General features: G+C 38.5%; 1 protein-coding gene across 5 annotated transcripts in view; it reads right to left on the bottom strand.

Moving 5' to 3' along the window:
- The window catches only part of Ssh2 (slingshot protein phosphatase 2), a 254,071-nt gene that overhangs the window by 112,058 nt on the left and 116,100 nt on the right, over positions 1–25,913 (bottom strand). Inside the window, exon 1 of one of the 5 annotated variants that reach the window (XM_027426678.2) lies at positions 11,510–11,813. The exons of 3 other annotated variants lie outside the window; for them this stretch is intronic. In XM_027426678.2, the coding sequence (XP_027282479.1) occupies positions 11,510–11,637 (128 nt within the window). In that variant the 5' untranslated portion in view covers positions 11,638–11,813. Of the gene's footprint in view, positions 1–11,509; positions 11,814–25,913 lie in introns of those variants that run through there. One more of the 5 variants, XM_027426680.1, reaches the window with a different exon arrangement.

Here is a 25,913-nt window from a genome sequence, read left to right as displayed (position 1 = left end):
CTCAGTGCTTAGCTGTGGGTCTCTGCTTCTGCTTCCATCAGTTACTGGATGAAGGCTCTAGGATGGCATATAAGGTAGTCATCAATCTCATTATAGGGGATGGACATTTAGGATAGCTTCTTCATTATTGCTTAGAATCTTAGTTGGGGGTCATCCTTGTATATCTTTGGACCTAGTGCCAGATTTCTCTTCAAACCTTTAATGGCTCCCTCTATTAAGGTATATCTTTTCTTGTTCTCCTCTATTCTTCCCCGGACTCATTCTTCTTGGTCTCTCATGTCTTCCTTCCCTCTCCTTTTCTACCCTTTTTTTTTTTTCTCCTAACTCCCTCTTCCTTCCACCCATGCTCCCAATTTGCTCCTGATTGACTCCAGGGGACAATGTATCTCTCTTAGGGTCCTCCTTGTTTTCTAGCTTCTTTGGAAGTGTTGGCTGTAGGCTGGTAATCCTTTGCTCTATGTCTAATATCCATATATGAGTGAGTACATACCATGTTTGTCTTTTTGTGACTGTGTTATCTCACTCAGGATGGTTTCTTCTACTTCCATCTATTTGCTTTCGAAATTCAAGATTCCATTGTTTTGTTTTGTTTTTTGTTTTTTTTTTTTTTTCTGCTGAGTAATACTCCATTGTGTAAATGTACCACATTTTCTTTATCCATTCTTCAGTTGAGGGGCATCTAGGTTGCTTCCGGGTACTGGCTATTACAAATAATGCTGTTATGAACATAGTTGAACAGATGTCCTTGTTGTATGAATACGCATCATTTGGGTATATGCCTAGGAGTGGAATTGCTGGATCTTGTGGTAGACTGATTCTCATTTTCCTGAGGAGTGGCCATACTGGTTTCCAAAGTGGCTGTAGAGTTTGCACTCCCACCAGCAGTGAAGGAGTGTTCTCCTTTCTCCACATCCTCTCCAGCATAAACTGTCATTGATGTTTTTGATTTTAGCCATTCTGTCAGGTGCAAGATGGTATCTCAGAGTTGAAAAAATAACTCTACTTCTATGCACTGAGACCTAAACTTTTAGAACGGGGAACACTGTGGTTTCTCTTTATTGGAGAATGATTCGGGTCTCTGGATTTTGTGGTTTTATCAGTTGTAACTAATGTAAAATCCCTTTGGTTACTGACAAATGAGTCACATCCCTCTAGAAACAGATTAACATAGAAAACCAACTTGCTAAACTCATACAACAATTGAAAAGGGGGTGGACCCAGATTTGATCTCTGGTATGTAATATTAACAGTCTATTTATAAATCATTAGTTATATTTATTTCAAATCACAGGAAAGTCTAAAATGTCGTTAATGTTTTTAGCACATGTCTTCAAGTTAAACATAACTGAGCGATGGGTGGTAACATCCTGCTTCATTCAACAACAACAACAACAACAACAACAACAACAACAACAAAAAGCTAACTAACTCTATCTGCCCACAGTCAGAAACCTGGAACTACATGATGAATTATAAATTGTATAATAGAACCTATATCATTTTCCTTCAGTCCCAAGGCAGCTTAACATATAGTAAGTGTGTGTGTGTGTGTGTGTGTGTGTGTGTGTGTGTGTGTGTGTGTTTACATTGACTGGACAGACCCAAGAGAAGAGTACAAGATGATTAGTGAAAGTGAGAGCAGCTTGGACACAGAGGCTGACATCTTTAATCATTTTGGTTTGGGGGAGTAGTTCCACAGAGTAGGTCTAGAAAAACTGCCCGATTTCAGGAGAACAGATGTTAAGCAGCAGTAATTCAGAAATACCTACTCTTTATCATACAGAAATCTGAGTACAGCAACCCCCCATTCCAGTTCATCTTCATTTTACAGATTTACAGTAAGGTTAACTTGCTTTCAAACCTATCTAATTATTGCTCCACAGACTGTAAACAAAACCAAGTGTAGGTAGATAACGTCACCAACTTACTATCAATAATGAAAACAGAAATGTCCTTTTGTAAGCTCCCACAGGTCTCTGGTAACCTGTCTTTCATATCTGTAGGTCATAACACTCAAATGACGTGAATGTAAACTAATTTGATAAACTTTAAAAAATGACAATTAAGACTATTTGTAGTATTCTTAATGTAATAGGCCCCCATAAGCTCATTGGGAGTGGCACTATTAATGTGACTTTGTTAGAGTAGGTGTGGCCTTGTTGGAGGAAGTGTGTCACTGTGGAGGCAAGCTTTGAGGTCTCCTATACTCAAGATATGACCACTGTCTCAGTCCACTTCCTGTTGCCTGCAAGTTAAGATGTATAATTCTAAGCTCTTCTCCAGCACCATGTATGCTTGCATGCTACCATGTCCTACCATGATGATAATAGGCTAAACTTCTGAACTGTAAGCAATCCAATTAAATGTTTTCCTTTATAAGAGAGTTGCCATGGGCACAGTGTCTTTTCACAAGAATAGAAACCCTAACTAAGACACTATTCAAAGATCAGAAATAATTACAAAAACAGTATTAGTTTAAAGTTAAGAAGACATCTTATGCTTCATCATTTTCTTGAATTTTTAGTCCTGAGGACTAAATCCAAGGTCTTGAGCATGAGTTTCTACTATTGAGCCAGCCCATCAGTCCATCGTGTCTCTTTTAAAAACTTATATTACTTTCTTTTCCTATGAAGGAGAAAAAAATATTTTAAAAAATGAATGAGTTTCTAATTCTGTCTATTTCATAAGACAATAAGCTCTAGAGTTAAAAAATACCATAGTTATGTTTAATCAATGAAAACAAAAACAACACTGAAACCTTGAGTTGAAAAAAAATTGAGTATTTTAAACCTTTTAAACCTTATTGCTGCTTGTAGTGCTAGGCATGGAACACAAGGTTCTCACATGCTAGGAAAACACTTGAACTGAGCAACAAACTAGTTCTATTTTATAAGATTATAACACCTGGAGACATTTTTTTTTGATTCAGGTTAACATAGATAATCCTGCTCAAAAAATTTTACAGAGCACAGAAAAAACAAAAGGCTACCTAAATCATTCTATAGGTCAGTGTTCAGCTGAACAATGACAACACCAAAGATTCAATACATAGCTGAATTTATAAATGCAAAATCTTAAATATTAATAAGCCAAATCCAATAATATGGCAAATGAATAATACAACCAGAGTATAGCTCAGTTAAGTAAGGGTAAGCTTTAGCCAGTGAATGCTATCCCATTACTAATAAAGGAGGCACATATCATTTCAGCCATTGTCAAAAGTATTCAACAAAATTAAACTAAATCATAAAAATCTTTGCAAAATAGTTGCAGTACAATTAAATACTCTGAACGTGTTAAGTGGTATATGTTGGAACCTGTAGCATAAAGCACAGAGCATATTTATTTACAAAACATAAGAAGCATTCCACTTACAAGAGAAAACAAGACAAGCATTTTGATATTTAACTAGAGGCCCCAGTCAAAGCAATTTAAGAGTTATTCTCAAAGAGACAGAACTCACTTATAGAAAATAGAATCATTAGCCCATAGAAGTTGAGAAAAATCAAACTAAACGACAAAATCTATATTAGAAACAAAGAACAGCATATAAAAAAGTATACATGGGTCCTGTCACACAGCTCAGCAGGTTAAGGTACCTGTCACTAAATCTGATGACCTGATTCAATGCCCAGGACCCACATGGTAGAAAGGCCTCCAAGATATGGTTCACATACACACCCATATACATATAAATAAATCATTGTAATGAAAATAAATAAGAGAATATATAAAAAGCAATAGTTGCATTAGTAACACACAAGCTGTGACTAATTAAAGGTGTTGATAGCCAGGTGTGGCACACACTTTTAATCCAAGCACTTGGGAGGCAGAGGTAGGTGGATCTCAGTGAGTTCAAGGCCAGCCTGGTCTATGTAGTGAGCCCCAGGACAGCCATAGCTACATAGTGAGACCCTGTTTCAAAAAGACAAAAGAATAAAAAAAAAATGTCTTGACATCCCATATCTCTCCAAAAAAAAAAAAAAAAAGACTTGCAAAATTAAATAACAATAAAAAACAGTGAGGTAGGCCCTGCCAAAGCAGATATCAAAACACCAACTAAATCCTTAAGAAAATGTTGTGGCATTAGTATATGAATATAAAAACACATCAAAAGACTTAAGATTATAAAAGTAGTCCTCAAGTATAGCTGGAAAGATGGCTTAGCACTTAAGAGTTTATGCTGCCTTTAGGAAATTGAGTTTGATTACACAGACACCTCTAAGTCCAACTTCAGGAGGATCTGTTACTTCTGGCATCTGATGGCAATTATGTGCACATGCCCACACATACACATACACATAACTAAAAACAAAGCTTAAAAAAGCAGATCTCAAGTGTCTATAAATTTACTACTTAAAATATCAATTGGTTTAAATCCATAAAGAATGGATCATGGCACTGGAAAAGTGTTAGTCTGGTGGTAGAATACTTGACAGACATATGCAAACTTTGGGATTTGATCCTCAGCACAGCATTAATAAGTCAGAAGTAAAATTTTTAAGAAGAATGAGACAATATACATTTCACTAAAAACTGTCCCATGAGGGAAAGAATGCAGCAAAAAAGAAAGAAAAATAATCTGCTATTTAATGTTACTATTAATATAGTATTAATGTTAATATTAATGTAATAACATTGAGTAGATTGGGGACTGTTGAGATGTTTCAGGGGATGTTTTAGCTTGTACACTGCTGTACAAGCCTCACAACTTGAGTTCAATCTTTGGAATCCATGTAGAAAAGACAGATGTGGTGGCACACATCTGTATTTCCAGAACTTACTAGAGCAAGATGGGAGACAAGAGAATTCCCTGGAAACTCAAAGGCCAAGTCAGCTTGGAGTATGTAGCAAGACAGAAGCAAGTCAGACCTCATCTTAACAAGATGGAAGAAGAGAACAAACTCTCAAAACACACACACACCAAGACTTTTGGGCACAAGTAGCTTCATAAGAGTTTGGATCAGAGATAGGAAATGCTGTTCTAGGTTTCTTTTCTATTCTACCAGAAACAAGCTATGTATTTTTGTCCAAATTCTTCACCATTTTCTTTCCTAATTACTTGCTACATAAAGTGTGGTTGATGACTTTGTCAATCTGTCTCCAAAAAATATAAACTAGTGGCTTCCAAAGTGTGGTTCATACAATAATATCATGAGCATCATTTGGGAACTTGTTAGAAGTGCAAACTCTCTATACTACAGGTTCAGAAACTAGAAATTTGTGTTTTTAAAAAGCCCTTAAGGTGTTTATGATGCAAACTTAAGTCTGGAAAAGAACATATGAAATCAACTGGACAACCAGAAAGAGGAACTGAAAAATTAAAACAAACAAAAAAAATCAAACACCACCAAATGACAAGAGACTGAGACAGTAGGATCATGAGTTTCAACTAGCTTGAACCATACAGCAGAACTCTGTCTCAAAACCCCAAAACAAACCTGAAAACAGCACCTTCCTGCCCCCTCAAAACAAAACAAAACTAAAACCAGAACGATTCCTCTCTTTCAAGGTCATGAAAGGTATATGTTGGATAATTTTGATATTCTTCTCTATTGTTGAGCTTGAACTTTTTAGCAAGAACTAATATAAAGTCAGGAAAGCAAATTCATACACCCAACCAAGTAAATAAACACACATATTTCAGTTCAAGAATAAAAAACTCAAGGAAACCTCATTAGCACATCAAGCTACACCTTAAATACCTAAGTTCCTAAACTTTTGATGTTTCCATAATGGTTCCATTTTTAAAAGTAGCCTTGGGCTTACAGCTCCTGTAGAGGACCAGAGTTCAGTTCCTAGTACCCCCATTAGTAACTATCAGACACTTGTAATTCCAGCTTCATGGACTCCAATACCCTTTCTGACCTCTGAAGACACCAACATGCATGTGTGTATACACACACACACACAAAAAAAAAAAAAAAAAAAAATCTTAAAAAAAAAAAAAGGCCAGGCATGGTGGTGCACACCTTTAATCCCAGCACTCATTTGGCAGAGGCACATGGGTCTTTGGGCATCCAAGCATTTGAAGATACATAGTTTCACGGCAGCCAGGGCTACATAGAAAGACTCTATCTCAAAATAAAACAAATCAAACAAAAATAGACCTCCATATTTTTCAAAAGTTCAAGTGTTTGTTTTATTAAAAACCGTATGTGGGCTTTTAGAGGGGACAGAAATTTTCACAATTATTTTGATAAGATTTAAGATTTTTATTTATGTGCATACAGGAGACCATGGAGGCCAGAAGAGAGCATCAGATGCCCTAGAGTTGGAGTTACAGGTGGCTGTGAGTTGCCTGTCATGGGTGCTGGGAACTAAATTCAGGTTTCTGGAAGAGCAGCAAGTGTTCTTAACCACTCAGGCATCTCTGCAGGCCCAAGACTCTTAAAAAATGTGTATACATTTGTGTGTGTGTGTGTGTGTGTGTGTGTGTGTGTGTGTGTGTGTGTGTGTGTGTATGTGTGTGTGTACAAACATATACATATAAATATACATATAAATATACATATACATGTAGAGGCCAGAGGACAACACTGGGTGTCATTTTCAGGGATGCCATCCATTACTTTTGAGACTGTGTCTCTCACTGGGCTGGTGACCTGAGTCCTAGGGACCCTCCCATATCTACTTTCTAACTCAGGAATTAGAAGTGTACACTGCCAGTCCTGGCATTTTTATGTGAATTTTGACGATTCAACTCAGGTACACAGGCTTGCAAGGCAAACACTTTACTGACTGGGTTATCTCCTCAGCCCTGTCTCACAACTCTTGAAGTTTGATAAGGTGATTTTTTTCTGGGTTGCTCATATTTCTCCCCACCCAGTAGAATGAACTTTTATGATAATAAACTTTGATCACTTTGAAGCTCAGGGGGTGGGAAGGGAGGTGGAATCTTATGAGCCCAGGCTGACTTGTAACTCACTATATAATGGAGGATGACCTCCAACTCCTGATCTTCCTGTCCCTACTTCCTAAGTGTTAAGGGAGCAGACATGTACCACCATACCCAGCTGAACTTGATTACTCAACATTCTTCACTGATAGGTCAAAAATAACACATATGGTGAGTTTTATGCAGTAGCAAGTGGAGACTTTAATGCAACAATAATGGGATAATCAGTAAAATTGATAAACTATTGTTTGTATAGTTCACCTATACATATTAATTGAAAATCAAATAGTATAATAAATCATTGAAACAGGTGTCCAAAGGCCACACTGTAAAGACCATAAATTTTCTCTGATAGGAAGCCTTTATAATATCTCACTGTGGCCTATTTAATCTTTGACTCAAGTCTCATAAGATTTGTTACCTGGTTTCTAAATACACAGCAATCTGAGCTAGTAAATGAGAAAGGGAAAACAAAAATCCTCTAAAGAGCAAATCCTATTCTGACAACTACTTGGAAAAGTGTTCATGAATCATTTCCTTCAAACTTAAATTATGTTTGTATCAGTCTTCATTTGGGAATCTTAGATCTGAACTACTCATTCCCACCCCTTTAAGGCAGGGGTCTCACTGCATTGCTCAAGCTGTCCTTGAACTCAAAATTCCCCTGCCTCACCTACCAGATTAGTTAGGATCTACAGGCACAGCTACTACCCTGGGCTCCTAGTTGTAAATCTGAACCTTTTAGTTACTCTGGTTAGTCTTTGCTATTTATATATCTGCTACTGCATGGAATGCTCCGATCAGTTAAGGTGTACATTATCAGATGTTGTGGGAATAATCTTTTAATATACACTGTGAAGATGTGTCACTCAGATTGGTTTAATAAAAAGCTGAGCAGCGGAATTGCTAGGCAGGATTTTCAGGGCAGAGAGAACACTGGAAGAAGGGCGGAGACGCTGAGAGTCAAGATCCAGATGCTGAAGAAACAACTTGGGAAGTTCATAGATGAATTAAACAAGTCTCAGGGCAACACATAGATTAATAGAAAAGGGTTAATTTAAGTTTTAAGAGCTGGCTGGAGACAAGGCTAATCTATCTGCCAAGTTTTCATAAATAATAAAAAGTCTCTATGTGGTTATTTGGGAACTGGCTGGCAGAACAGAAAAGTCAGCCTACAATCAGATTTTAGAAATAACACTTTCTGAACTCACAGAGATCTGCCTGTCTCTGCCTCCTGAGTGCTGGGATTAAAGGCATGGACCACCACTGAGGCCAGCCTGGTCTACAGATCGAGTTCCAGGACCGGCTCCAAAGCTACAGAGAAACTCAGTCCCGAAAACCGGAAAAAAAAAAAAAAAAAAAGAAAAAAGAGAGAAAGAAATAGCACTTTCCTTTAGAAAAGATTATCACTGTTCTACTAAGGTCACAGATTGAGAATCTGATTTCAAAATCTATGTGTATCTACTCCATGTTTTCACACTTCATTTCAGGGAGTTCATTAATTTTCTGATGTCAAGGCACAGACCTCCAGTTGACCATAGTCTCCAGATCGAGAATGCTTGCATTAAGTAGTAACAATATATATATTAAGTTCATGGGTAATTTTTTAATGATGAGCTAGGCAGCATTATAAATGTTTAATAAACACATTCAAAACAATGCTATTAAGTGTAGTTTAGAAGTCACCACTACAGAAAGCTTCTTTTAGTATTAAAGTGAGCTGCATATGATGTAACTCAGTGGTAGAGTTACTAGCATGTCTGAGGTCTTATATTTAACCTCAAGCATTTCAAGGAAGAGTCAGAGAGACAAGAGATGAGGGGCAGGGGAAAGACCCTAAAAATTAGGGCCGGTCATGGTGGCATACCCCTTTAATCCCAGCACTTGGAAGGCAGAGGCAGACAGATCTCTGTGAGTTAAAGGCCAGCCTGGTCTACAAAGCTAGTTCCAGGATAGGCAGAGTTCCAGGACAGGTAGAATTGTTACATAGAGAAACCATATCTTGAAAAACAAACAAAAATTACCAAATCAAACCAAAAAACAAAAAAGAACCAAAAACAAAACCAAAAAAGAAAAAAATCTTAAAATCATTTGATGTGGATTTTAAGGATTTTTGCCACTATTATGGCCTTGAGTTTCAGCCCCATCACTATAAACAGAACAAATTAGTTCACAAAACTTCAGTGATGACTAAATGAGATAACAAATTAAACTCTTAGCACAGTGACAAGTGTTCCACAAATGGCAGCTATTAGCTATTATTCAAGCCAACTCATTTTTGTTCTAGGGATTTACAGTTTTGCTAAGTGTTGGCTAAATATGATTTATTTTACTCCTACCAAGGAGGAGCCCTCATATTGTACTCCCCACTTTACAGTGGGGGAAAATAAGTCAAATGATTTACCTAAGGACATTAAGTAGTAGGAAAAGGTATCTGGACCTTTGATCACATTAGAAGTATAGTTTAAGAATACTCCTGTCTCAAAGATTTGATGGACTTTGCAGAGCCCCCGTTGAGGGCCCTACCCTGCCTGGGGAGTGGTGGGTGGATGGGGTGGGGGTGGGCTGGGGTGGGGAGGAAGGTTGGGGGTGAGGGGAGGGAGAGGGAGAAGGGACTTGAAATAAGCTTGTTCCCTAACTAGAACTAAAAAAAAAAAGAAAAGAAAAAAAAAAGAATACTCCTGTCTCAAGTTTAGAAACTTTGCTTTTACATTCTGGAGCTTTTACATTCTGGAGTTGGGGCCATACAAATAGAATCACATAGGGTTTGTCCTTTTGTGACTGGCTTATTTCACTTAGCACAATGTCTTCAAAGTTCATCATGTTCTAGCACATGTCAGAATTTCCTTTTTCAAAAAAGTCAATCTTTTTAAAGATTTATTTTTATTATTTTAAGTTATCTGTCTCTGTATGGTATGTGCAGGTGCTGGAGGCCTTGGGTCTCCTGGAGCTGGAGTTACAGGTGGTTGTGAGCAGCCTACAGTGTGCGGAACTTGTTCTTCCCCAAAGCAATAGTCACCGTGGACTGTTGAACTCCAACTCCAGGGTTTTCTTCTTTTAAAAAGGAACTAACACTGCAAATATGCATACACAGCATTTTGTTCACCCATTTACTATCCATGGATTGATTTTACACTGCCCGCTTTCCTTCTTACGTACTGATAACTCTATTCATTTGAGTTTGGTTATTAAATTTCGGACTATTCACTCCTTCCTTCCACTTTCACTCCATCCCCTCTTACCTTTTTAAGTGAAAATACAAGGAAGGTAGTTTAGTGTGCAGACATTAGTGTAAACAATGATAAAGTAATCCCCCCCTTTGCTTTTTTTCTCAGGAGCTCCACCTCGAATCAAAATAAAGGAAAAGGGTGAACTTCAAATCCCTTTAATTCAATTGGGAGGATAGGACAATTTATCAACAATTAAAATAGTAAATTAGGTATGAGTGTATCTACAAACCACTGTGCTTTTAATAAGGGATAATGAAGATATTTGCTGGACATTAAATGGGGTTCTTGGCAGGGGGGTAGGGACGACTACGAAGGTAGTAACTCTGTTTGGGGGCTGGCTTAGAGAAATCTCAGCAGGTCTTAAGACAATTAGAAGTAGCTCAAACTCCCTAACTAAAACTACTACTATCTTAAGTAACCTTAAACCTCTCCAGGGGTTTAAAGAAGAAGTTTTAATTGGTGATGTTCCTCTACTTTTAACTTTATAACTGTGAGGTGAGATTAACCACAAGCTTCAGCACACAGTTCTCACAAACAGGCAAACCACAACGGAAAGGAGTAACAACCTGATTTCAAAAACAATGATAAAGATGAGCCTGAATCCTTCACTTCAGTGATTCAAAGAGTACAGGAAGGCTTGTGTTGTGAGTATGTATGTACTAGTCAGAGGCCATAAAAGAAAACTACTGAGATCTAATTTTCTGAAATTTCCAGACTACAACAGAGTGAACAAAGTGAGTGAACGTGTGTGTGTGTGTGTGTGTGTGTGTGTGTGTGTGTGTGTGTGTGTGTGTGTGTGTGTGTGTGTGTGTGTGTGTGTGTGTGTGTGTGTGTGTGTGTGTGTGTACCATAATAGAAACTTACAATTATATACAAACTTAAGACCCACCACCACAAGAAGTTGGGCTGCCAGCAGGATCCGCAGAACCCGTGTTTCTAGCAGCTATTCTGATTCTACTAACCACTCTACAAAGCTCGGCTGTCACTCCGTCACCAGACCCAGGAGGCCAGTCCACTTTAAGACTCCCTCAACATTCGCCCGATGTTCTTCCAAAAGATTCATCTGCCCACCAGGCTCCCGGACACTCATTGCCTCCGCGAATCGCTCGACACCTTCACCCCACCGTCCAACCCAGATGCGCCGAGACCTCGCAGCACGCACGCTGCGCTCTCTCTCTCTCTCTCTCTCTCTCTCTCTCTCTCTCTCTCTCTCTCTCTCTCTCTCTCTCTCTCTCTCTCTCTCTCTCTCTCTCTCTCTCTCTCTCTCTCTCTCTCTCTCTCTCTCTCTCTCTCTCTGTCTCTCTCTCGTTTGCGCCCCAGGATGTTGGGAAAAGCCGCTTGGAAAAGCAAACTCTCTGAGCATTTGCAGAGACAGACTCACAGCTGGTTGATGGCGTTCTGCGAGATGACCGCATTGGCAGAGAAGTAGGGGATCATGTCGGGGCCACCGAGGCTGCAGGTGCTGGCAGGGGGCGCCTTCCTTTCACCGGCCAAAGTACTCAGGGTCATGGACCCAACTCATGAAGCACAGCTCCGCATCCTGGACCCGCGTTGGAATAACCCGGGCCAGAGACGCTGGTTCCTGGCGGCTGAGCTGGGTCCACCGGGGAGCTCCGAGGCGGCTGCCGAAGCACGCCCCGGGGCTCCGCTGTGGAGTCTGGGCTGACGGGCACCGCCAGCAGCCCTCCCCCATCCGTGTCCGGGGCGGGGCGCCCGGGAGGGGCGGTCTAGAGCGTCCGGAGGGTGGGTCCCGCTGGCGCCCCGCCCCGGAGCTCCGGGCACCCACGCGGATCCCGCCGCATGTCCGGGCCTGCTGGGTAAGGGTCTGTGGGAGATCCAGTCTGGTTGAGGGAGTGCAGTTCGCAGAGAGAAAGTCTCTACTAGGAATGATCAACCGAAAAGTACCAGTTCTATGCATTGTAGCTTCTTAACCAGCTCTATGCACTATACCTCAAACAAACCAAGTTTATGAATGGTCTTCATAGTTTTTAAAGGCCTTACACGCTTAAGTAAAATGTTTATTAATGGCTTCCTTTGGTCCTCAAGGTGGAACTCAAGAGATTATGGTGCATGAGAGAGCTACCTTTACACTGTGGGCAAAATCTGCTAATCCTTGTAAATAAATACACAGAGTTCACAGCCTTAGTTGTACATACGATTTGTGAAGATTAAAATACCCCACTGTCTAACCTACACTTAAATTGTACTGTTTTTGGAGCAAGATCTAGATGTCGGTATTTTTTTCGAAGATCTCCTGTTTCCATCTATGGCTTTCCTCACCAAACGGCATTTTCTGAAGCCTTACAAGGTTTAAGCCATTCCCATGCTCCTTCCAGTGGGCTAAGTAAGTAGTGCTTTTTACCTGACTAGGAACTAGCTCTGTATAAGGTGCCTCTTTCTGCTTCAGGTAGTGGTTTACGGAAGGGGCCAGCACACAGGAACTCTATCTGCAAGCTCCCCATCCTCTCGCTCTTCCAGTCTTAAACCTGAGCAAATATTTTAGGAATCGGTATTTTTTTTTTTTTAGCATTTCTGAATAACTGATATATATATATATATATATATTATATATATATATATATATATTACTGCCACAAGAATCCAAGAGCCAGAAATTAATAAACTTTAAAAACAATTTAATCAGGCCGGGTGTTGGTGATGCATGTGACACAGAAGCAGGTGGATCTCTGTGAGTTTGAGGTCAGCCTGGTCTCCAGAGCGAGTGCCAGGATAGGCTCCAAAGCTACACAGAGAAACCCTGTCTCAAAACCAACCAACCAAACAAACAAACAAAACAACCCTCCCCCAAAATTTAACTAACCAATTAGAAAAGACTAGTCACTTTCAATGTATTAGGATCAAGAAAAATAACAAATCTTTGTTTTATATTGAAGTACTGGAATGCAATTTTCAATATGCTAATAATCTAAACATAAAATTCTGTGCCTAAAACCAGAATTACTTTTTTGATTAGTTGACCATGAAATTTCCAGTCATTACCAAGGTGCTGAGGGGTTTGGAATTCTGTAAATCATACACAAGGAGGTATCTATTGTTGTAGAGATCTCATTATAGAAAAGACCCAGATGGCAAGTGAAGAGTTAAGAGAAAGACTGGATGTTAACAGTTTCATCATCTTCATCCATCTCTAGGAAGGAAATGTTTTAAAGATTTGCTCAAGCTGTGTCAGCAGGCACCCAAATGGCAGGGTAAGAAAAAAAAAAATCTGCTGATACACCCCAAAATAAATTGCTTAAAATATCTGGCAAACTTGCCAGTTCGAAACTTCTTCCAGGCTGCAATTTATTACAGTCTCCTGCTGTGATTAAAAAAAAAAAGGGCAGAAGGCACTTTAGCACTGCATTAAGGTGAGCCTAGTTCCTTTCATGACACAGCAAGAGATGGGAATTTCTACTGAAGTCACTATTAAATGATGCCATTTAGGAATGATGATGGCATGGTAGTCATTCTTATCCAAAAAACAATTCAGCAGAAAATCTATATTGCTTGGTTCTATCAAACTCATTATTTCTTGTACTTAAAAATGGCTAGGAATAAAGATTTCACAGATTTTGTAAATATGTATACTTAGGTTTCTGCAATGATGCCCCAGAAGTGTACAGTCCTTTAGTTTTCCCTTAAAAGACCTCTGTCAGTTATTCAAGTAAATTCTCCCTTTGAACAATAACATGAGAAATTTGGAAAGTTGCTAGGACACATTTCTTGATTATTTTTTAAGAGACAAAGTCAAGTCATCCCCCCCCCCCATCTTTTTGAGACAGGGTTTCTTTGTGTAGTCCTGCCTGACCTGGAACTTCCTCTATAGACCAGGCTGGCCTCTAACTCACAGAGATCCCGTGCATCTGCTGGGGTTAAAGGAGTGTGCCACCATGACTGGCCACCGTCACCCAGCTAGTCAAATTATTACTTAAATTGGGACTTTAGGGAAGAAGTTCTGCTATTGTCTGTTTTTAAAAGATGAATAATTTTTTCTTTTAAGTCTGTAATGTCAAAATGTCGATCACTTTATTTTCAATTCAATTTAATTCTTTATACTCTTCATAGTCAGGAAACAGCTTTAGAGACCAAGCTCTCTAAACCTAAAAAAAATGAAAGGAATTAAACAATGATTCCAAATTAGACTGAACAGCATGAAATAAACTAAGCTAGTTTCATACTCTATATCAAGTTAGAGGGGCTTTCTGTTTTTCCTGTTTTTAATTTCACCAAGCCTGTGAGGAAAAATTATCCTATTTCTTTCTACTCTTTCTACTTGAGTTAGAAGATATAACATGAGTTTTGTCATGTCATTTGTGACATATATTTTCAAAGGTTCAAAATGTTCATAGAATTAAAACAATTAAAGTAACATATGTCCCTTGTACTGTCCCATAAAGTACATTCATTACTACTTGTCCATATTTTTCTTATTAAGGTACAACTACTTAAAACAATGAACACTGGAGACTTGCATGCTTATCTGACTGCATTCTAGACCTGAAGGATACAGACATGCTTTTGGTGCTGTGAAGATCATTTGAACTAATAACAAATTTGATGGGCTACCAAAGAGCATAAATTCTAGTTCTAATGGTCACTTAACAAACTGAGACTTTGATTAAGTCACTTAATTCACCTGTAAAATGATATAATAAGACATTTTTAAAAATCTCCAAATTTGTTCTGAGAGCTGAAAATCTTAGAGAAACTATTCTGATCCCAACTAAAGATCCCAAGGAGCCAGGTGTGGTGATTTATGCCTGCTGTCATCTAACACTTTGGAGGCTGGAGCTACAGGATAACAAGTTCAAGGCTAGTCTGCACTACATAGAAAAACTCTTATCTCAGTAAGCAAGCAGAGGCAGTGAGATGGCTCAGTAAGCACGACAACCTTAATTCAATCCCTGAAACCCACATGGTGGAAGAGAAATGTCTCCCACAGGTTACCCTCTAACATCAACACTGGCACTGTGGTGCTGTGGTATGCCTATACGTGTACACACATACATGAGTACATTCGTGCACGTATACAAAATAAATAAGTGTAACTGAAAAGACAAGCAAAGCAAACAAATAGATAAGACTCTGAAACATGAAATATATTTAATCCACTTAAGACAGCCACCTAGTTCAAATCAATAAAGATGGGCACTTAAAAACTCTGGTTTTGGAATTAATAAACTGACTTGAGGCAACAGTATTAGCACTTAATTATGAAGTTATTTTGGGGATTATTAAAAATACTATCTATATTTTAAAAGAATACCTACCACAAAGATTAACTCTTTGGCTTTAATGTCTGATATATTAAGGTAAGGCCCACTATGTACCATGATTTTCTTTTTTTTATTTCCATAAATATTAAAAAGTGGTAATGACTTTGGTATAAGTTCTAGGGAGGGGCATGGTGGCATACATGTTTAATTCCAGAACTCAGGAGGCTGAGGCAGGAGAATCTCTGTGAGTTTGAGCCCAGCCCAGTCTACATAGCAGGTTCCAGGCCAGCCAGAGCTACACAGTGAGATCCTTTCTGAAAAAAGAAAGTTCTAGGGCTGGTAAAATGGCTCAGTGGTTCAAGGCAGTTGCTGCCAAGACTGCTGACCTGAGTTTAGTAACACATGCTAGAAAGAGAGCACTGATCCCTGCAAGTTGGCTCTCATCTCTATGCACATGCACACACACAAAAAAATTAATGTTTTTTCCTTTCAAGATACACGGACAAAGGTATTGTGTGGACAAGAAGGCACATTTTTATTATCAAAAACTGGTCAGTCAATTTCCAGTAACAGAAAACTATTTGTATTTGTTGTGTTATCTGAAAGTTGATGAAATAAATGAAAACTGAAATATACACAAACACCTCTCTATGTGTCATCATTTAGGAAGTTTTACTGCTTTTTGTTTACAAGGAAGTTAGTTACTCACTATCACAGTAACTCACTATTACAGTCTATAGTCATATGATAGCTGCAATGTTTGCTTAATTTTTCCATTTTTAAGCTTTCAAATAGCATTAACTTATGCAACTGTATTCTTTAAGTACCTGATCATAAGGAAGAATGGCTGTACTAAGCAGAGGACCTACTTGTGTGTTTATGTTTTCTCTAAGGGCTTGATCTAGAAAAATAAATAGTAAATTAATCCCTTGAGTGTCAAAGGGAAGAAAACCAACACTGAAAAAGATACAAAACAAAATCTTACTACCTGGAGTAACAGAACCTTCTGTCTCTTGTTAATCTGTAAAATGCCAGGACAAAACAAACTCTCAAGATAATACCCCCAGTTTCAGATTTGTTGTTCACACAGGACTAAGAGTTATTTTATGACACTTAGTCAAAGACACTCTTCAAACAATACAAAACACCAAAATGTTAACAATAGCTCTGAAAAGCAATCATGTTTTGTGGGTATTTAGTTTTAAATACCTGCCAATGGTTTTAAACACTTGGGTTGAACAATGCCACTGAGCCTTTATAATCATTTACATAGAACTTCCCACACAAGGGCAATGTAGAACACTGAGAAGATCTGCACATCAACACCAGAGAATAGATCTCTAAAGCATTTATCCCCCTGGTCTTAGCCACCATATGTTCCTGCACAGAGACGTGCTGCAATACTGCTTTCTTCAGGTTACACAAGCCTGACACGTCTATTGTTCAGTAAAAATAACAGGCATTTATGGATCACCTTTCACGTTCAACATACCTCACAAAACATTAACTATTTATTCCCTGCTCTATTTCTTCATTCTGTTTTATAAACTACTTATAAGCTATAGTAACATATGGTGTTACTTCCATTCCCAAGAATTCAGAAAGGTAAAAGAAATGTCATTTTTCTCATCTCATGTCACTCTCAGGTAATTAGAATTATTTTCAGAAAATTTCACATATGCAAATATGAATGTAGCTGTCCTTTAGGATATTCACATGATAAATGCACACACACAAAATGGTATGATGTGTTTTATTTTGCTTCTTGTCACTCTTTATCATTATATCTCAGGTATCTGCCCATGGTTATATAAATTTACCCAATTCTATTTTTTTTAGAGACAGTGACTCTACATAGGCTTGGCTGTCCTGGAACTCACTGTGTAGACTAGGCTGGTCTCTAACTCAAGAGATCAGCCTGTTTTTGCCTCCCATGCTGGGACTAAAGGCATGTGCTACCTCACCTGGCTTACATAATTCTTTTAGAGGAGTATATTGTATGACCATATATAATTTGTTTAAACAATTCTCTGCACATAGACATTTGTTTCCAGTTTTCATCACTGAACATGCTTTTACACTTGGAGGGAAAGAAGAGTTAGTTGTTACTGGGGATTAAACCCAGGACCTTACAAATGGTAGAGCTTGTAACTTTTTCAAAATTTTGTGCATGCTTATGAACATATTTGTTGCATGGATACTTAGAGGTGGAAATGAAGTTAGTTAAAGATTTTTCAAGCTTGGTGGTGGTGCATGCCTTTAATCCCAGCACTCAGGAGGCAGAGGCAGGTGAATCTATGTGAGGCCAGTCTGGTCTACAGAGGTAGTTTCAGCACAGCTAGGGCTGTTACAGAGAGAAACCCTGTTTTGAAAAACAAAAAAAAAGTTTTCAGTATCTTAGGATGTGATATTTATTCATTAGTTGCCCTCAGTAAAGGCTTTTCCCTGTGGAATCTTTAGTCTCTCCTACTCATGATCTATTAAACTAACTTAGGGCCCAAGATGGTCTTTTGTGCCATAGTCTGCCTCTTACATTAAAAACAAAATTTACTGAGCACTGAGGAGATAATTCAGTCCGTAAAGTGTTTGCCTTCTAATCATAAAGACCTAAATTTGATCTCCAGAAACCACATTAAAAAAAAAAAAAAAGCTGGTGTATGTAATTCTGATACTAGGTAATTGAAGTTAGGAGGATCCCTGGTGCTTATTGGCTGGCAGAGAGTGAGACTGTCTCAAAGGCCAGAAAAGAAAACAAAAAGGGAGAAGAGGATTGAGGAGAGGAGAGGAGAGGAGAGGAGAGGAGAGGAGAGGAGAGGAGAGGAGAGGAGAGGAGAGGTGGTACCTGAGGAAATGACACCTGAGGTTGTCCTTCAACCTCTACATGGTCATGTAGATATATACATATAGACATGTAGACACACACACACACACACACACACACACTACATCAGGACTGTGTGATATATTAGAAAAGTTAAGTAGGCAGTAAATGAAACTATAAAAAAATGAGACTATAAGGAGAAACCACTGTTAGGAACTATATCATGGATTATTGATTCCAAAGAATTACTTAGACTATAATTAAATAAATACAATGTCTTTTTATTATAATTTTATTTTTCTGAGAATTCCATACAAGTATACACAATGAGACATAATGATACCCACTCCCATTTGTCATAACTCTACTGTATTCCTCCTAGCATGTTCTTCCTCACAATTTAAACTACTGTAAAGATAATATAAATTTATAAGATATTTTAAAATGGGGCTGGGGAGATGGCTCAGCAGTTAAGAGCACTTGCTGCTCTTGTAGAATACCCAGGTTCAGTTCCCAGCACCCACATGGAGGCTCACAACAATCTGTAACTCCAGGGGATCTAACACTATCTTCTGGCTTCCTTGGGCAACACACACACACACACACACACACACACACACACACACACACACAAACAAATACTCATACATGCAAAATGAAAACAAATCTTTAAAAAAGGATAATTTAAAATACAATCAACTCTAACCCTCATGCTATATATTATAGGTGAATGAGTCAATTATAACATAATACTGAGAGTGTAGTAGAATGGAGTGAGACAGGGAAACACAAGTGAATTTCAGATTAACAAATTGGAGAGTAGAAGATCTTGAAAGAAGAAAATAATAACTGATAGGCTGATACTTATTGAACTGACACCCAGTGTGCTTTATTAAAAATTTACATGCACTGGAGCTGGAGAGGTGGCTTAACAGTTTAAACCACTTCTTGCAGAAGACCCTGGTTTGGTTCCCAGTACCCACATGGCAGCTCTTAAATGTCCACAAACTCTTGTTTCAGGGGACTTTATGCCCTCTGCCAGCTCTGTGAGCATCAGGCACATGGTGGTGGTGCACATACACAGGCTCAGGCAAAAACATATACACGCAAAATAAATAAATTTAATTTTATTTAAAAGTTTAGAGGTATTATCTCAATTCTCAAAATAACTTTTATTGAATTATTATGTTTATGAGGTTCAAAGAGGTTAAATAATTTGTGTAGGCACACACATCAGGATTTATTTATTTTATTGTATGTGCATAAACATTTTGCCTACATGTGTATATCTGTGTATCACTTGGTGCTTGTTGTCAGACTTAGTTAGGGTTTCTATTGCTGTGACCATGACCAAAGCAACTCTGATAAAGGAAAACATTTACTTGGGGCTGGCTTACAGTTTCACTACATTATTGTCATGACAGGAAGCATGGTGGTGCATAGGCAGACATGGTGCTGAAGAGGTAGCTGAGAGTTCTACATGTGGATCCAAACGTAGCAGGAAGAAAGAATGACACACTGGCCAGGCTTGAGCATTTGAGACCTCAAAGTCCACCCCCAGTGACACACTTCCTCCAACACACCACACCTACTCCCAAAAGGTCACACACAGCTCCTAATAGTGCCAGTCAGTCTCTAAAGGCAATGGGGGGGCATTTTTATTCAAACCACCAGTGTCCTTGGATATCAGAAGAAGGTGTCATTGGATTCCCTAAAATAGTTGTGAGCCACTGTGTCGGTGTTGGGGAATCAAACCTGGATTCTCTGCAAGAGCAACAAATACTATAAATTGCTGAGACATCTCTCCAGTGTCCGCAGCACTATTTCAAGCTCAGCTAGTCATCCTGGCTTCAGAACTTGTTTCTCTTCCTGTCACTTGCTTTCCTTTTTAATTTTTTTTTTTTTTTTTTGTGAGGGACAATGAATGGAAGAAGGTTCTTTCCTTACACCTTATGGATCCTAGGATCTGAACTCAGATTGTCAGTCTTGGCAACAAGTGCCTTTACCTGCTGAGCCATTAGCTGGTCTGATTTTGTTTGTTTTTAAAGATAGGGTCTCCAAATGTAGCCTGGGCTAGACTCACACTCAGCATCTTCCTGCCTCAACCTCCTGAGCACCGGGATTATAGGCCTGTGCCACCACACTCAGGTAATTTGGTAGTTTCTGTTCTTTCCTGTCTTCAAACCTTATTATTTTCAGTGTTCAAACTGTTTCCTATCTAAGACCCATGTTCAATATATTTTTGAGGCCTATTTCATCTCTCAGTTCCTCCAATAGTTACAAACCCTCACTGGATTCTTTTTGCTGTTTTGAAACAGCGTTTCATATATTCCAAGCTGAAAATGACCTTCAACTTCCGATGTTCCTGCCTTTACCTCTTAAGTGCTGGGCTTATAGGTGCATACCAGCATGATTTATGTGCAAGAATGCAAAGTGACTGGCATAAAGGCTTTTAACACTGGATTTGTATTAGGTAAGAAAAGCTTATGATCATCAGTTTTACTTCAGGGATGAAGAAACTTGAGGCCTAGAAGGTACGGCCCCAAATTAGTTATCAGAGGTAGGGTTTGAAAGTAGGTCTTCCAATTAGATCCAGTGATTGATCAATCTGAGGTTTATTGGGTATCATTAGACATTTATCACTCCTTTAGAATTTTAAACTATGTTATTCAAGATCGGCATGGCAGTTCACAACTGTTATCCCAGCACTCTAGCATCTGAGTAGGAGGGCTTCCAGTTTGATATCAGGTTGGGTTTTTTCACAAGCTGGGCTGTCTCAAAAAGCAAAGCATAAGGCCGGGCGTTGGTGGCACATGCCTTTATTTCCAGCACTCGGGAGGCAGAGGCAGAGGCAGAGGCAGAGGCAGAGGCAGAGGCAGAGGCAGGCGGATGTCTGTGAGTTCGAGGCCAGCCTGGTCTACAGAGCGAGTGCCAGGATAGGCTCCAAAGCTACACAGAGAAACCCTGTCTCAAAAAAAAAAAAAAAAAAAAAAAAAAAAAAAAAAAAAAAAGAAGCAAAACATGAGGGGCTATAGAGATAGACCAGTAGTTAAGAGCTCTTGTTCTTGAAGAGGACCCAGGTTCAGTTCCCAGATGCTATATTGTGGCTCACAAGCATCCATTAACTCCAGTTCCAGGAGACCCAATGCCTTCTTCTGGCCGTCTTGGGCACCAGACATACACATAAATAAAAATAATTTAAAAAATTTAAAGAAGATGTGGTGATGCATGCCTTAAGCACATCTTTTTTTAGTTTGAGGTCAGCCTGGTGTACATACTGAGTTCCAGACTAGCCAAAGCTTCATAGCTAGACCTTGTCTCAAAAAAAAAAAAAAAAAAAAAAAAGGCAAACAGACAAATTAAAAACTTCCGTTTGCTGCTCAAGGTCTTATTCATTATATTCCATATAATATAAACTTGTCACATGTGATAAAATATGAAATACATATGAGTCTTCTAATTGTTGTCTAAATGTCTTACCTCTCTAGAGAAGCAAATCAAACATGGCCAGTAGAGGACTGAATACAGAGTAGGCCAGTGCACATTCTGGTTGGATGACTGATTCTCTAGACCACAGCCCACTGTATCTTTCTTGAGGCTGTCTTTTTTTTTTTTTTTTTTTTTTTTTTTTTTTTTTTTTTTTTTCTTAAGTTACACATTAGGCTTGAGAGACAACTATTTCCCAAGGAACCCATACATTTATTATTGAGGTTGTTGTCCTTGGGAGTTTAATTCTCACTTGATACAAGACACAGTACCTAAAATTCCTCTTCACCTTTCATTGCGTCATTCCTTACCTGCTGCCTCTTGCTCTTTAGGTGATGACTTTTCACACAGATAATTCTGGAAAAGGCCTGGAATACACCCCAGTAGGTAAGGGCTTTATTTTTATTTTTAAGCCTACCCTAGACTTTCAGGAGCCAAAAGTTCAAATTGCAGCAGGACTGATTCAGCCTTTCACAAGCAGTTTAGTGCTATGCAGTTCATTTAGAAAGGTCAGGTTTCCACCCCTGGCAGAGCATCATCATTATCTCTGAGCCTTCACGTATCAGCTTTCCTGACGGCATTCCACTTGCTATGTCTTTTACTCTGAAATCAGGCGGACATGCAAAAATCACACACTTATACAGTTTTTTTTTTGTTTTGTTTTGTTTTTTTTTTTGAGACAGGTTTCTCTGTGGCTTTGGAGCCTGTCTTGGCATTCACTCTTTAGACCAGGTTGGCCTCTGACTCATAGATATCTGCCTGCCTCTGCCTACTGAATGCTGGGACTAAAGGCCTGCACTACCACCACCCGGTCAAATATTTACTTTTTAACAGCCATGTCTCATATGTTCAGAGAATTCAAGCACAACTTATTATCATATTACTCTTGATTTAGGCAAAACCAAGGAGTATATGGTTCATGTTCCTTAATCCTTGCTAGAAATTGGTCATTTTTTAAAAACTATCATTTTTTAAGCTGTTACATCAGCTAACTGAGAAAAGATACCTTTTGTCAGATTCTATTCATCCACCTCGGCTGGAAGGCCAACTGGACCATGGATCTAAGTGAAGTTCAAAATACTTTGCAAGGGAGAGGAAGACTAAGAAGCAAATTTTTCCATTCATTTTTAATTGTGAAATATTTTATACACATATCTATTTGTATAGCAGTCAGATACTCAAGAGATATGTTTTAACATTTTACTCTTTAGATTTTAAGAAATGAAACATTCAAAGGCTTTGATAAGCTTTTCTGAACTCACTGACCCCTCTTTTTGTAACTAATTATACTCTTGAATTTGATGCTTATCTTTCCCTTCATATTTTATATAATGTATATGGTAATCTTTAATGTAAAACTCATTAAGGAAATTATTGCTTATAAAGCATCTAAATAATTTTTTTAAAGTTTTCTTTAGGTTGACATATAAAATACATATAGAAATACAAACTAAGTTATTTTTCTTGCTTAAAAACGTCTAATCTAGAAGGGTCCAACAAGATGGGTAAAGGTACTTGTTGCCTTATGATCTGAGTTTGAGTCCCAGGAACCCCACATTTGAAGGAGAAAACTGACTATTACCAATTGTCCTCTGATTTCCATATGCATGCTGTGGCACTCACATGCCCTCCCAACATGCTTTATAAAAAGCCCCAAACCCCCCTGTGGTTCAGGGATGGATAGGTGGGTAGATATGTAAACAATCCAATATAGCAAAATGTCAATTGTAGAACCTAGAGGTTGTCTTCTTGGTGTTTGTATATAATTCATTTAATTTGTTTGCATGTTTTAAGATTTTCAAACAATATGCTGGAGAAGTGAACTGGAAATAATGGCTAGACATCTACAACCCCACTACTGGGGAGGTTGAGGCAGGAAGATCTCCGTGAGTTCAAGCTACCCTGTGTTGAAAGTGGGCCCTCTCTCAAAACAAAAATACTAGGGGAAAAAAAACCCCAACTCTATTTCTATTTTGTCTGAGTCTTAGTGAGAAAGGGTATTAGCTGGTTTCAGATATTTAAGGAACTAGTTTGCTACTGGAAAACAATAATTAGGTTTGATAGTTTAATTACTGTTTGAGCTCTTGTCTTATGTTATTTAATAAATGATAATAAATTATCATTATTTAATAAATAATGATAAAACCCAATACTGGAAAATGGTTTCTGGTTCATGAGCAACCCTAATAAGTGCTTTATTTATTGCTTGCGTAGTATAAAGTGCATCCGTTTTTTAAAAATCAATTAATGAATGTCTTTGACCTTGTTCTTTTTATTTATTTATTTTCAGATAGAGTTTCTCTGTATGTTAAATTACCTTGCTTTATAGATCAGGCTGGCCTTCACTCATAGAGATCTGCCTGTCTCTGCCTCCTGAGTGCTGTGCTTAAAGGCTTTGGCCTTGTTCTTATTGTCAGCTTGGCTCACAGCACTCAACTGCAATAACTTTGAAGGATTAAGAAGGGATGATAAAATCATTTGTATAGTACTACTTTACTATTTTAAATATTTTCATATTGGTTTACTATTTATACCTTAAGTAGAAGCCAAAGGAGCATTTCTGTTTTGGTTGCATCTTAAAGGTACCACATCACTGGGAATTACATTTTTATTATTTGTTTATAAAATACTTTACTCTTAAGCAATCTAATTTAATAATAATTAAATTTTGTAATTGGAATTTTCACATTGAGAGAAAACCAAGGTTGAATGTTGTTATAGCACTCAGGCTTTCAAAAAGTTGTTGCAGGGCATAGTGGCATATGCTTGTACTCCCAGCATTTAGGAAGCAAAATCAAAGTGATCACTGAGAATTTGAGGTCAGCCTGGTTTACAAGGAAAGTTCCAGGCCAGTCAGAGCTACACAGCAAGACCTTGTCTCCTAAAATAAAAAACGAAAAGAAAAACCTCCTCCAAAATAAAACAAACAGAATACTTTCAAAGAAAGAGATTGTGTTGAGTTAAAAATAGTAATTTCACCTTGGGAAATGAGAGCTATTATTGCCTCAACACAATTTTTATAAGATTTATTTTTATTATTTTAAAATATGCCTAGGTGTGCCTGCATGTGGGTATGTGCACATACCTGCAGAAGCTAGAGACACTGGATCCTCTAGAGCTACAGTTATGGACAGTTGGGAGCCTCCTGTTGTGGGTAATGGGAACCAAATTTGGTCCACTGGGAGAGCATCGATATACTCTTATCTCTTCAATACAACTCTCTAACTCTCTTCTCTCTGTCTCTGTCTCTCTGTGTGTCTCTGTCTCTGTCTCTCTCTGGTTTTTTGAGACAGGGTCTCTCTGTATATCCCTGGCTGTCTTGGAACTAGGTTCCAGGACAGGTTCCAAACTCATAGAGTTCCACCTGTCTCTACCTCCTGAGTGCTGGAATCAAAGAAGTGCACCTCACAAAAATTAATTCTTTTAAAAAGACACTTCATCTCTCAGAAAAAAGCAAAAGCATACAAGTATTTTGTATTTGTGCTAGAAATTAGGCTTTCTTTGTAAAATACAATCCCTGCTTGAAGGAACCTTAAGAGCTGGAGCGAAATGGCTCAGCAGTTAAAAGCATGTACTGTTCTTACAGATGGCCCAAGTTTGGTTCCCAGCTTACAACTCCTTGTAACTCCAATTCCAGGGGATCTGAAGTGCATTCCTGCATGTATGTACACATGTGCGTGTGCGCACATGCACACACACACACACACACACACACACACACACACACACACACACACACACTTTACTCTGGCTTTTTTTAGCTTGTATAAAGGTGCCTGATTTTTCGGCAGCCCCTTCACCACCGAAGTTTCATATTGATAATGGATTAACTTGGGTGTATTAGTTAGTTACTCTTCTGTTTCTGTGACCAAACATCATGACCAACTGTAGAAAGAAGGATTTATTTGGCTTAATAGTTCTAGAGGATAAGAGTCTGTAATGGCCAGCAATACTGGAAGCAAGCAGCAGACGCTGGGGCTGGAGCAGAAGTTAAGGGCTTACATTTTGAACTGCAATCTGGAAGCAAGGAGAGTACCCTGGGAATGGAGGAGGCTCAAAGCTCGCCTGGGATGATATGCTTCCTCCAGCAAGGCCACCCCTCCTAAACCCACAAAACAGTGCCACTAACTAAGGACTAAGTATTAAAACCTCTGAACATATGGAGGACATTTCCATGAAAACCACCACACTGGGCAACAGTGTCAGAATGATAGGTATATACAAACATTAAGCTCTTATCTCCACAAGAATTCAAAACTTAA

The sequence above is a fragment of the Cricetulus griseus genome, chromosome 7 (assembly GCF_003668045.3).
Source record: "Cricetulus griseus strain 17A/GY chromosome 7, alternate assembly CriGri-PICRH-1.0, whole genome shotgun sequence".
Classification (NCBI taxonomy): domain Eukaryota; kingdom Metazoa; phylum Chordata; class Mammalia; order Rodentia; family Cricetidae; genus Cricetulus; species Cricetulus griseus.
Note: the sequence above shows the minus strand (reverse complement) of the source record. Positions and strands in the feature narration are given on the sequence as shown.